We start from the raw sequence: 13,724 nt of genomic DNA on the forward strand, positions 1-13,724 counted from the left end.
AGCCTAAGCTGAACTGTGGCAAAAAACAAACGCAGCGTCTGCTATCTAATATTTATGATTCAGGTACGGTGACGTTGAAGAGAAGTGTTTAAAACTTGGAAACTCAAACTTATAGTCGCTATGTCACGTGGCCACACACGCCCAGTCTATCAACACATGAGACAGCAAAGAGAAAAGTCAGATAAATGCACCTTTAAAACCAAGCAATCAGTAACTTAGTAACTAAGTTACTTTTTGAAAGTAACTGCGGCAACACTGCCTTTAAAGCACTTTGAATCATAGACATAATATAGAATAGACGCCGCATCGAACGCTACTGCCTATTGGCGCCATTGGCGCTGACGAGCCGTGGGGCCGCCATCTTGGACCGGTCAAATGTTCCGCTCAGTGTAGTCTGTTTGGCAGGTGCAATGAGCGCATGTTATTAATCATATCTCATTAAATGCCAAACTGATTTTCACGCGGTTTTCTTTGCTGCAAAGATCATACATGTAGCTAAGATACAGGGCCAGGGCTGTACAGTGCGACAGTTCTGATCGCATTTGCTACTGGAATTGATCACGTGCGATGATGAATACAAGTCCACTCGCACTAGTGCTAATGAGCAGATGCACAACACTGCTTAGAGGGCTCTTCAATAACTATCTCCAAATGCGGGTAAATGTAGTCTTTGGCTGGTGAAAGATGTGCGCTCTGGATCTGTGCTTGTGCGGCGATATAACCGGAAGGAGACGGCTCTTTACATTACCGCAGTTAAGTTAGCGCGTGTGCAAGCAGAACATTTCCTGTGCGCCTTCACATTAAAAGCCTGTTACTAGCCAAACATGAGTTGACTTTTATTCTGAAGCCGGTAAAACAGGAAGTTAGCGCTTCAGCTTGCAGTGCTCTAGCTACAAAGGCAACTCATTCAGCTGCAGAGAGTTTGAAATAAGCCACTGAAGAACTACTCTCAGCACATTCACAACAACCAATTTAATTTATCCTAAATTTTACCAATATGTATACTTATTCATTTAACAAGCTATGTTTAATGTTTTAAAGTTTGGTTTTAATTAACAGAAGGACATTTTCTATTTTTGTTATTATTATTAATATAATAATTATATATACAAAAAAATATATAGATACAGATATTATTTTTATATTCTTATGGGGAGAAATAATTCTGAATCAGCAAAAAATTGCAATTGGCAGGTTAGATTCTTTTGTCTAAATTGCAATCAGTGCAACCCTATTAATTTTTCTACAATTATTACTGCACACACTAGGATATAATATTAATTGTGAATCTCAAATTAGACAAAGATGACAGCCTCAAAGGTAATTAGAGCGAAATGCAAGGGTTAAGGTTATGCAAGTTTTCGAACATACTTTCTGTGCTACCAAATTTATTTTTGTGCTACTGATTTTTTTGGCTTGCTAGCACCAGTGCTACCACCTAAAAAAATAAGCATACAGCCCTGTACAGGGCACATGTGTTTTAATATTCATAGTGGGCTTAACAGTCATAGAAGATTCTGATATGATATAAAGTAACCAGACGTCCGAGATCAAAACGAGGAACATAATCCCCGAAAAGGGGGAACACGGAGACATTTCCATTTTGACTAGCAATCTGATTGAAAAACCTAATGTTGTGTCTTCAAAAACAAAACGGGAACATGTAGTTTTTTCTGTTTAGCCAGGGACAGGCATCCAACAATGGGGACGTCTGGTCACCTTTATGATAGCCTATGATGTGATGTAGGCTACAGAGCCGGCCCAAGCCTTCAGGGGGCCCTAAGCGAAATATGATTAGGGGGCCCCTCTCCAATGTTAGCGCTGCTGAAACTATAGACCTTTGTTAAATATAATTCACACACCCAGTGTTTTCCACTAGTGCCTCCACTGTGCGGCTGTGCGAAAATATTAGACAGCCGAGATTCAGACCCTCCTACGGGGGTCCGGGGGTATGTTCCCCCGGGAGATTTTTTTAACCTTTTTTAAGTGAAATGCATGAATCTGGTGCACTTTGAGAGGAAAATTAAGAGGCTAAATCTGAGAGATTTTGTGTGAACTAGGGATGGCCATTTAGAATTTTTTCTTTAACCGGTTAACCACCAGAATTAACGGTTATTAACCGGTTAACCGTTAAGATTTAATGTAGCCTATTTATAGTGAAATACATGACACATTATAGCAGGGCTCCCGACCTTTTTTGTTCCAAGGACCTGCATATTAATTTAAAAACAATTCAGGGACTATTAGCCAATTTAAATGCCTACATGTTGACATTCACACGGCACCTTGTCTGTTGTGAGAAGAGGTCTAGTATGCGAATCTAGGAGCAGAAAGTGAAATAAGTGACTGAAAAGGGACATTTACACACACACACACACACAGGCTTAGGGGATGGGTAGCCTACCGAAACCCGGTGCTAAGTAGTGCTGAGCACGGGGCAACATTTTGAAAGGCCGTAGTATTGATAAGCTCCGACGTTATCAGTACTGCATAACGGTACTTTACGCTTTTGTTTATGACGGATTTTTGCTATTGATCCTCGCACACAATCATGGCAGACCTCTCTGTGTCTGTGCAGGGGGCGGGCACTCACTGCCTGTCTGTCACTCTCTCACACTCACTGAGACGGTGATAGATGCAGAACAGCATCCACCTCAAGAAGGCTAATGCTAGCGCTGTGTTAAGCTAGCGGGAGCCCACGCTGTTAATTAAATTATACAAACACATGGCAGGGGAGTGTTGTGACCATAAGTTGTGACTGGCTATCTTTCTGGGAGCGTACATAGACCTATTATAAAGTTGAGAGTAGTCTACACGACTTGTTTCATTCTTTACCGACAGTTGGCATTCTTATATCCGGTTTAGCGATATCAAAATAAGAGTCCGGATTTCAGAGAAATTAAGATGATTTAATTTTTTTTAACCGTTTAACCTTTAGTATTAACCGGTTAAAGATGTTCTTAACGGTTAATGGTTAACCAGTTAGCCATGGACATCCCTAGAGTGAAAAAATAATTTGGACACTGGGTCAGATGAATTAGAAGCTATTGAAGAAGGACACATGGATTTTCCATAAAAATATTAATATAAAATAAAATATTATGGAGGGTCCTCTGGGTTGGGCTTGGAGCTCTTTTTCTTTTATGGGACATATTTCTCTGTAATATAGTGAATGCATTTAAATGCAGTGTGAGGAACGAAGCAGAACTCTGTTGTCCAGCTACTGTATCTTTTTTTCCACAGACGAGGCTGAAATAGGCTGTAGACTATACACAGTGCATGGGCAACTGAGGGCAGCCCCATTTCCAGTTGTTTTTAAATAAACTCAATACACACTGTGCATGGATGTGAACGTGACATGATCAGATAAATTCGCATTTTTAGGCTATTAATTATCTAGACCAAAACATTTTATTCCTTTTTTTGTATGATAACTTACATTTGCATAATATGATGTCAATATCAAACACATTATTATTATAATTTTTTTTTTTGAGGGGGCCCCCCAGGCAGTCGGGGGCCCTAAGCGACCGCTTAATTCGCTTATGCCTCGGGCCGGCTCTGGTAGGCTATGATCTGTATTTTGCAAATCACACACTATAAATATGATAGAGAAGCAGACACAGATAGGAGCATTAACGTCAGCTATTTTAATAAGTTGAATAAAAAATATATGATGAGGGATATATAAATATACATAGCCTATAAACAATAATAGAATACATTAGATATACATGACAGTTGTTTTAGGCCTATGGTAGAAGACTTAGAAACAGCTTCTTTCCACAAGCCATCACTGCACTGAACACACACGGGCAGACACACACACACAAGGACAATGTGCAATAATTGTAAAACAAGTACAGACACATTATCTATTTATTTAACTTACAAAAGCTCACTGCTAGAAAACTTGGTCTGCTGCAACTCTCAGCGCTTTTAAATCAAGTGTGAAGACTTTTCTGTTTCAATTTTAACCTGTGATTTTATTTAAATGTTTTATTTCTATTCATTCGCTTTTCTAATGTGTATTGTGTATTTTAATCTGGCCCCTGTAAAGCACTTTGAATGGCCTTGTATCTGAATTGTGCTATATAAATAAACTTGCCTTGCCTTGCTACCACTAGTCACACTTCAAAAACGAGCCTTAAGAACAATCAATAAAGCAGGATATTATGATGACACAACCTCCTGTTTTTACATTTATGTAGGCCTATCATAAAGTTCGATGACCTGGTTGACTATCAAGTGGCACAAATCATGTTTAAAGCAAGAAACAAACTGCTACCAGGCAATATTCAAAAACTGTTTTTGACAGAGAGGGGAATATAATTTGAGGGAAAAGTTACATTTTAAGACGTCAGCTGTTCGCTCGATTTTAAAAAGTCAATGCATTTCAATTGGTGGTGTGAAACTGTGGAATGGTATGAGCACCTAGCTAAAGCAATGTCCAAACATGATCCAGTTTAAAAAAAGCTACAAAGCAATGATTTTCAAAAGCTACAGGGAGGAGGGAGAGCTTTAAGAAGGGATAACAAATAAATATATATATATAATAGCAATGATAATAAAAATTGGGTCTACAAGTTTTGAATACACAGGTATTCGAATACCTGTGTAATATACATGTGTGTATATATATATATATATATATATATATATATATATATATATATATATATATATATGCAGTATATATGCAGTATATATGCAGTATATATATAGTATAAAGCGGTGAAATCCTTCAGTGGATGTGGCGCTCTGTGTGGTGCAATCAGAGTTGCTTGGTTGCAAAAGCCGTTTTGTGTTCATATGACTTCTCCAATTTGTGGGCACAGTTGCAATATATGTTTGGTTTACACACATGTTTGCAGAAACAGGAACAATGACTAAGGGAACAGCAGAGAAGGTTTTGCTTTTGTGATAAAATATCTGAAAACAGTGTTTCCTTTCATCTATTACAAAGAACCCAAACCTAGAGCCCTCTGATTTGAAGAACTTTCTGAACTTCCATTTTTATCAACATTTTTTGAAAAAGTGGTTCCTCCCAACTTTATCTTTAATGGCACAAAATAACTCAGTTGAAAAATTAAATACAGTTTTAGATCTTTGCACAGCAATGAAACTGCCCTCCTCGAGGTAACCAACAACCTGCTTTTATTACAGTAACTGCTGGCAGAGGAGAGAGTGCAATTTCACAGTTTTTGCCTAATGCTTAACACTAAAAGTGGTTGCTATTGCCCAAAGGCAAGGCAAAGCAAGTCGAGGCAAGTTTATTTATATAGCACAATTCAGACACAAGGCCACTCAAAGTGCTTTGCAGGCAGTGTTGCCACAGAAACTTTCAAAAAGTAACTTAGTTACTAAGTTACTGATTACTTGGTTTTAAAAGTAACTAAGTTAGATTAAAAGTTACTTTACAAGTTACTTTACAGGTTTTGAAGCCTGTATATCTCAATTTAAAACATGCACATATTAAGAATCATTGAAAATATAAAAAATAAAGCTTTCACTAGGCTAGTAGCCTATAGGCATACTGTTTTCAAAATAATAAGAATTATGGTTTAATAAGAATTATGGTTTTTAATAAAAAATACGTTTTTCCCCCCATGAAAATAAATGCATTCCTCCAAAGTGCAAAGACAGTAGCAGTGTCTTTAAACTTAACTTGCTTGGCCCTTCACTCTCATGCATTTATCTGACTTTTCTCTTTGCTGTCTCATGTGTTGATAGACTGGGCGTGTGTGGCCACGTGACATAGCGACTATAAGTTTGAGTTTCCAAGTTTCTCTTCAACGTCACTGTACCTGAATCATAAATATCAGATAGCAGACGCTGCGTTTGTTTTTTGCCACAGTTCAGCTTAGGCTCAGCTGTAATGCTGCTGCTGCACACACACACACACACACACACACACACACACACACACACACACACACAGAAGAGCGGTTGGAGCGTTTAGAGACACATGCGCGCACATTTAGTTAAATACAATTGCAATCACAGCCATTTGTGCGGTTATGTAAAATGTTTCACTAAGGAAAATGACAGAAATAGTAACGCACAGTGACTTTGATGAATAACTTTAATCTGATTACTGGTTTGGAGATAGAAATGCATTAAATTACTCGTTACTGAAAAAAGTGGTCCGATGCCAGTAGCGCGTTACTGCCGTACTTCATTTTGCTTTTAAACTGTAAGTGGGATCTTGAATATGAAACTCTTCTGAACCATGTGGTTCTTCCCTTTATGCCTCAGAATGACTCAATGAAGATGTGTTTTTCATGATGGTACCTAAAACAAGATCAATGTTTTGGCCTAGGAATTCAGTTTTATTTGTTATATACATAATCAGTGACTGCTCCAATCAAAACCAAACAATACTCTGCTCCTGCCTGTGGACAAGAAGCAGAAAACAAAGTTCACCTCTTTCACAAACCACAGTCCATTTTGAGTAATAACTGCCATTTCCAATTGAGTGGCATTTGTCAATAAGCCCTTGGTGAACCGTTTGCCATATAAGGATAAAAGTGAGTTGGCTTTCTCACCTATATAAGTTCAAACACTTGTCTTTCCACATGCATTTTCTTGGAGTGCTGCTGCTGTCCTACAGTCAGCCATGATGCTTCAGGCCTCCGTGCTCAGTGTCCTCTTCTTCTCTGTCCACAGTTTGACTTTACAGGTAAGCATGAGCAGACACTTGACATGCATATGGACAGTATGACACGCAATCTGTCACTAATTTAAAATAGATACTAAAGACATTTCTATGGTCAATTCTGAACGTGTACAGCCATTTCAGTCATAATAATATTTACAATAGTATAATAGTCTGAAACTGAAATCAGATCTCTGCTGGAACTCAACTTTTTATCTGAACTCACATACTGTAGAAGAACATTTTCACATCCTTCATTCAGATGACCACCATGCTTCTATATCCATTCCACTGTATTCAACCAACTTATTTTGCTCTGTGTGTTAATAGCATGCTTCTATTGAAAAGAGTGATGAGGCTTCTGGTAAGACATGGGTCATTTTATGACATTCAAATTCAATAAATATGTATTCTTACATCATGATACTGACACATGAACAAACTACTTTACTCTGCAGGCAACACCATTGATGATGAGGAGTTCAGTGTCTCCACGCTGTTAGAGAAGGCAAATGCTAATGTTGGTAAGTTCATCTCAACTCAACCTGCTTTATTTCCTTCTCTTTGGTGAAATGATCATTCTAGCTGCACATGTTCACTCTCTGAAAACCAACATGATCTAACCTTAAAAATAGAACCAAACATTGACTCAAACATTAGTAGTAACATGAAGCCACCATTCCATTTCTCAACCACCCTCAATCCATTTTGCAGGAAAGAACTTGGATGAGCCTCTAGTGATGTTTGGAGACATAGCAATGCCAACAGGACTGCAGAACGCTGATCCCTGCACAGCTAGAGGCTGCTTGTGGCCAAAAGCCACTGATGGCAACGTCTATGTTCCCTATCGCATCTCCAATCAGTTCTGTGAGTCTCAACATCTTTGTATTAGTAAATACAACTAATAAAGTGCTCATAATCCACAAATATCACATGCAGTAAAAGTTAGTCGAAGCTGTTCGGCTAGTAGGCTAGTCTTAGCAAAAGGTAGTAGTGGCAGTTGAAGTAGAACTGATAGAAGCAATTGCTGCAGCATTAGCAATGGCAGGTGTAGGGCTAGTAGAATCAGTATATCATTGGTAGCAGAAGTAGTCCATTAATCACAAGGTTAGCAGTCTGACCCCCTGCTCCTGCTGTCTAAATGTTAAAGACTCATGAGAATGATAGGCTACTGAACCCCAACCTCCTCATGTGCCGTCCAGTACCCTGCATGGTAGCTCCCAGCCATTGATGGAATGAAAGGGCTTTTTACATACAGTCCATTTCTCCTTTAAAACGAGTCTCAGCAGCAGCATCTGCATTAACAGAATCAGTAGTACAAGTAGCTGTAGTGGTGGCAGTATAATACAGTAATACAGGAGGTACGGAGTACTGATTTTTATATAATGCCAAATAAAGTCTGACTTATTATGACTGAACTAAAGTGATAACACGTGTTTATGTTGGTGTTAAGCCCGAAGAGAGAGGGGTACCATCGTCACAGGGCTGCGCTCATTTGCTCAGTCCACCTGCATCCGCTTCACCCCCTTGAATCGTCAGACGGACTTTGTGGACATCCAGTCTCTCTCAGGGTATGGACCAGCCAATGTACATACCACATATACCAGCATGGATGGATTCATAGACCCTAATCACACATGTGTCTTACATCTGAGCATGTAGACAAACACAGGGTGATTTTGACTGTTCAGTAGTTGAATTGACTTTTCTCTGTCAGGTGTTTCTCATTCGTCGGACGGCGAGGTCGTGGCCAGACAGTGTCTCTGAGTCGGCAGGGCTGTGTGTTCCAGCAGGTCATCCAGCATGAGCTGCTCCACGCTCTGGGCTTCAACCATGAGCAGACCCGCTCCGACAGGGACAGCAATGTCCGCATCCTACTGCAGAATGTCATACCTGGTGGGTCGCATTACAACCAGTCTTTAACAACTATTTGAAAAAACAAGTAATTATGTAGAATATTGATGGATTTTTTTTTCTTAAATGTAAAAAAACATTTATGATGTCAAAGGTGGGTGTCTCAATAAGCTTATACAAAAACGTGATAAAAACATAAATAATACATTGTAAAGCTTAATCTAAATAATCGCTTTTTAACCCTCCAGACCATTTGACAGGACTGTGTGGGCTAGACCAAAGCAAACCAAGGCAACAGTCATTGTTTTTATAGAACGTTTGGGCAGATTCAGCTGTGATTGGTTCAAAATACTTATTGTGTCATGAGAACCAAAGCATAGCCCGCATCACCTAAACCGAAGTTCTGTAAAGTTTATCAAACTGATATGATATATCTATAATTTGCATTAATAAATATGCATACCTCTTTTCAGATGCTTACTGTATCATGCATATTAAATAGACTCGAGCTCATCATATTGTTGGTCGGATGTTAATGTGCTTATCCAGAGCTCAGGAATGAACGACCACATTCCAATAAATATTCAATCATTTCACTTACTGCACTTTTCAGCCATCTTGACTTGCACAGTGTAATAAAACAACCATTCACTGATCTGTTTGATCCCATACAGGAATGGAGCACAATTTCAGAAGGATCCAAACAAGGAACCTTGGCACTCCCTATGACTACAACTCTATCATGCACTATGGAAGGTAACGTCTCAGTTCATTCATTGAGCTCATTTATACCATACCAAAACTTTAGAATATTGGAATTAACACAACTTTGCATGTTTACATAATGTCCTCAAATAAAGCCATACTCACATTGTCCATTGGATGTTGAAAGAGTTGACCTCTGCAATCACTCTTTCTCTCCACACTGGCCACACAGTGGAGCGGAATAACTAATTCAATGATAGGCATGTAAGTGTTGACAAAGGACAAACTTGAAAATCCTACAGTTTGGTTGTGTGAATAATCCATCATCTGGTGGTCATTCACTATTCTTAACAAATGACTAGGCAAATGTTTCCTACCATGATAATATGATAAGATGATCTGAGCATTTTAGAAAACTGTGCATGGTTGTACATTAAAACCTCTCATCCATACTGTGTATTTGCACTATAGGTTTGCCTTTTCCAGGAACAGGGAGCCAACCATCGTTCCCATCCCCAACAGCAATGTAGCCATTGGCAGGGCCACCCAGATGAGTTCTACTGACATCCTCCGTGTCAACCGCCTTTATGGCTGCAGTATGTACCCTTTAACCCATGGAGTCTATACTTCTAAACAACTTCCTACTAGTTGATACATCTGTTTAAACTGTATTTCTCCTGAGCTGCCTACTCTCTCACCTGTTTACGCAGGTAGCCTAGCCTTACCATCCACCAGCAGAACTCTCTCATACTATCTTTCAACTGACTAAATGGACACAACATGTGTATGTCCATGTTCACTGCAGCAGCAGCATAAACAACTATCAACCATAAACCCTTTCACAGGTTTTGCTTTCTTTAATTCATTTCAGATACAACTGCTTCCAGACCAGACCTGAAACCTGTGCCAGGAGAGGATTTCCTTTAGAAGTGAAGGTAAGTAGGTTTGGATATATTCTCCTATATTGCTCTGTCAACACAATCGTAGAGGTCATCTAGTATGAGTTTAGTGTTTAGCTCAATCTGGATTCACAGTATGATGGAATCTTTCATCTTTTCACTGTTTATGGGATTTTGCATTTAAACGATTGTGAGAGAAAGCTTGTGGTAGAAGACAGAACATCACAATTCTGCTTTTTCTTACTGCTTTATCACACTGTCAACAATCTGCTAACAATAGGAATTCTGTGTGTGTGTGTGTGTGTGTGTGTGTGTGTGTGTGTGTGTGTGTGTGTGTGTGTGTGTGTGTGTGTGTGTGTGTGTGTGTGTGTGTGTCTGTGTGTGTGTGTGTGTGTGTTTGTGTGTGTGTGTGTGTGTACATAGTCAATACACACTCCCTTAACCGTTCACTCTTCTCTCAACAGGAAGTCCAGAGGAAATGGCAGATTGATGTAACCCTCTCATCTACAAAACCATACATGTCTCTTGTGCTCAGTGCATGTGCTTAATACAATTCAGAATTTGATTAAATTAGTTTTTGTGCTGTCCAAATGGGAAATGAAGACTCCAGTGACATCAGCACAAATGTACAATTATATAAAACAATATCAGAATGGCTTGCAAGATTTATTGAATGCAAAAATAAATAAAAGATTTATATTGACATATATCAACCCCAAGTTATCCTGTTTCTGTTTGCTACTATCCATACATACTGTATTTGGGACAGAAAATAAATGTATGACACGTGTATGAGTTTACAGTTCTCTTTAATCAAAAAACAAAATGAACATTCTGCAGAACTCAATGTTAACCTGCACAGTGATCAGCAATGTTCACATTCTCAGGTTGTGGCCTTCATGAACAGATGCTAGATAAACACACAAACACGCGCACACACACACACACACACACACACACACACACACACACACACACACACACACACACACACACACACACACACACACACACACACACACACACACACACACACACACACACACACACACACACACACACACACACACACACACACACACACACACACACACACACACACACACACACACACACACACACACACACACTTGTATTTCTGAGAAAATATGCATTGGACAAAAGGACATCATGAGAGCACCTGATGGATGGCTGTGACACTAACAAAGCTCCTTTATTCCACCTGTATGAACATGTTTATGTCTGTTATGGGTCCAAACCACATTTGACTTCATGCCTGTTTGTTTAGCTGATTCCTTATATGTCTTAGTACACAGATAATCCATAGGGCTAACAGACGCAGTAAAGCATGTATAAAACCTGGATGGAAACACAGCTGTCCACACAGAGGTTCTAAGGTGAGTCCAGCCACAAACGTCTGCAGCAGAATGCAATGGAGAAGTGTGCACTGTGTTTGAGTTCAATTCAATTCAAATCACTTCATTCGTCCCCGAGGGGCTATTTAAAGGGGGCACATGACAGTAGCTTAAAACAATCCCACCAGTTGAGAAGCAAAATAGATTCCACATCGAAAAGTTGGGAGGATTGAGTTGAATCCCACTAAAAGCAACACTTAATTGATTTTCAGCAGACAGCATTGCAACTCTAACCCTCCGCTTTGCCTTGCCTGCAGGCTGAAAACTGAGGGCTGAGTACACTGTGGACTGGTCAGGCTGTCTGCTGGCTCCGTTTCCTCAGTGCATCCTGGGAAATGTCCGCGTACACCACCTCAATCTTCTTTTCGGACTTGGGCAGAGCTTTGCTACCTTTCTTGGGTGCCGGGGCTTGTTTCTTGGGTATAGGGCATGGAGGTGGAGGCTGTGGAGCCGCCTGTGGTTGCTCTCTGTACACAGCTGCATGAGTGGACTGCTTACTGGGAAGTGGCTGAGGCTCCACATCTGACCTCAGACATGAGCCAATCCCAGAACCATGGGAAGACAGAGAGAAGCACATACCAAAACCCTGTGCAATTCACTCCTCTGAGAGGGGACAGCTCCAGTGACATTAACAAATGTCCCTGGTCAATTTGACCATTACTCAATGTAACCTTGCAGCCATAGGAGCCTTTGTCTGATTGGTCAACACTCAGGAAATCCAAAATGAATCCAGATGAATTGGCTGAAATCGCCACTTTGGTGGAGCGGTGCCTCCAGCTCTCTTTGACAGCATTACCAAGGCCCTTTTCCACCGTTGTATTTGCCATCATCCACTGTCCCGTCCAGGCGACTCCACAATGCCAGACCACGCAGGACAGGGACAGACTTCCCCCTACTGGCACATACAATGTCTCACGGTTTGCCCAAACAGCCTGACACTAAGGCAGTGGTTCTCAATTATTTTCTGTCATGCCCCCCCTAGGGGACAGAAATTGTTTTGCGCCCCCCCCTAAATTGAAATACTATTGAGAACCTGCTAATATTTATTTATTTACCTGTACAAAACCACTGTATGAGTTTCTGGCACGAGCATTCTGCATACAATCACCTTATTATCAAATTAGATAACACAAATTAGCTGAGATAACTTCTGCAGCAAAAACATTCTAAGTTCAATTTATTAGCTCAATTTGTAACATTTAAACAAGACTGCTCAGTCTGTGTGAATCTCAGGACAGAGAAACAAGAGCAAAAGATTCACTGAGGTTTGCATTTCATTCAAAAAAATGTAAACTGTAAACATAGTTAAGGTGGTGTTTTTTATTATTATAGGCCAATAGGCCTTCTGTGATGCGATAAACAATAATTCATTAATGTTATTATTAGTCTACTTGCTTGATTTATTTTTAAATAGCCTACAGAGACACTTGGAGACACATGCGGACATTTATTTACTGCAAATCGCGGCCTTTTGCGCGGATATGACCATACATAAGCACACATCGCGCTTGCTAGCACTTAAAAAAATAAATAAAAAATTGTCAGTTGGAAATCAAGGCAGCCCGCGCCCCCCCCCCTGACAACTCACAGCGCCCCCCCAGGGGGGCGCGCCCCACCATTTGAGAAGCACTGCACTAAGGAATGGAGTTCTTCATTTTTCAACAGGTTTTGCTTGCTGTAATCATCCCTCCTCCATTCATGAACAATTATTGTTAAATATTAAAGAAATTGCAAGTAAGTTGCACATTCAAAAGACATTTAATGACCATGACAGTAAACTTACATATATCCTCATAATCATTTCATTTGCTGAATGAATCCCTTGGTTCAACCTCTCTAATGTTCAAAACCCTCACATTAGTGAGTAGGCTAAGAACAGAACAACAATACTAAATACACAAAGAACTAACTCTCAATAAAACTTGTCACATTCTTAAAATGTACTACTCCCATCTACTTTTGATTACCACTCAAAATTAAGAAACACATTTTCCGGTAATACACATAAATTATCTTTGCAACGCATATACCTAACTTGACGTATTTAAATGTAACCATTCCCTAGACTAATTATTTTTTAAGGAACATTCATTATTCTTGTTAGTCTTTCTTTAAATGGTCCACACTGTGCCAACATCTTTAAATCAATTAGAAATTAATTATGAATGAAATGACAAACCAATTATAGGTCTA

The 13,724-nt window shown here is 39.6% G+C and overlaps 1 protein-coding gene across 1 annotated transcript; it reads left to right on the top strand.

Moving 5' to 3' along the window:
• Window positions 1-6,595: 6,595 nt before the first annotated feature.
• On the top strand, window positions 6,596-10,815 carry LOC307267930 (low choriolytic enzyme-like). The gene is made up of 10 exons (XM_080050413.1): window positions 6,596-6,682; window positions 6,989-7,022; window positions 7,117-7,182; window positions 7,373-7,525; window positions 8,112-8,229; window positions 8,376-8,554; window positions 9,187-9,268; window positions 9,689-9,813; window positions 10,089-10,152; window positions 10,581-10,815. The coding sequence occupies exons 1-9, from the start codon at window positions 6,620-6,622 to the stop codon at window positions 10,142-10,144; spliced, it is 876 nt and encodes a 291-aa protein (XP_079906539.1). The 5' UTR covers window positions 6,596-6,619; the 3' UTR covers window positions 10,145-10,152; window positions 10,581-10,815.
• The last annotated feature ends 2,909 nt before the right edge of the window (window positions 10,816-13,724 follow it).

Source organism: Ammodytes marinus (assembly GCF_949987685.1).
Source record: "Ammodytes marinus genome assembly, chromosome: 1".
Lineage (NCBI taxonomy): Eukaryota > Metazoa > Chordata > Actinopteri > Uranoscopiformes > Ammodytidae > Ammodytes > Ammodytes marinus.

Excerpts from the sequence above, each read along its gene's own strand:
- LOC307267930 (XM_080050413.1), top strand. The coding sequence starts at position 6,620 with ATGATGCTTCAGGCCTCCGTGCTCAGTGTCCTCTTCTTCTCTGTCCAC. Across the intron at positions 9,269-9,688 it reads TCTATCATGCACTATGGAAG|GTTTGCCTTTTCCAGGAACA; the intron begins GTAACGTCTCAG and ends TTTGCACTATAG. Across the intron at positions 9,814-10,088 it reads CAACCGCCTTTATGGCTGCA|ATACAACTGCTTCCAGACCA; the intron begins GTATGTACCCTT and ends AATTCATTTCAG.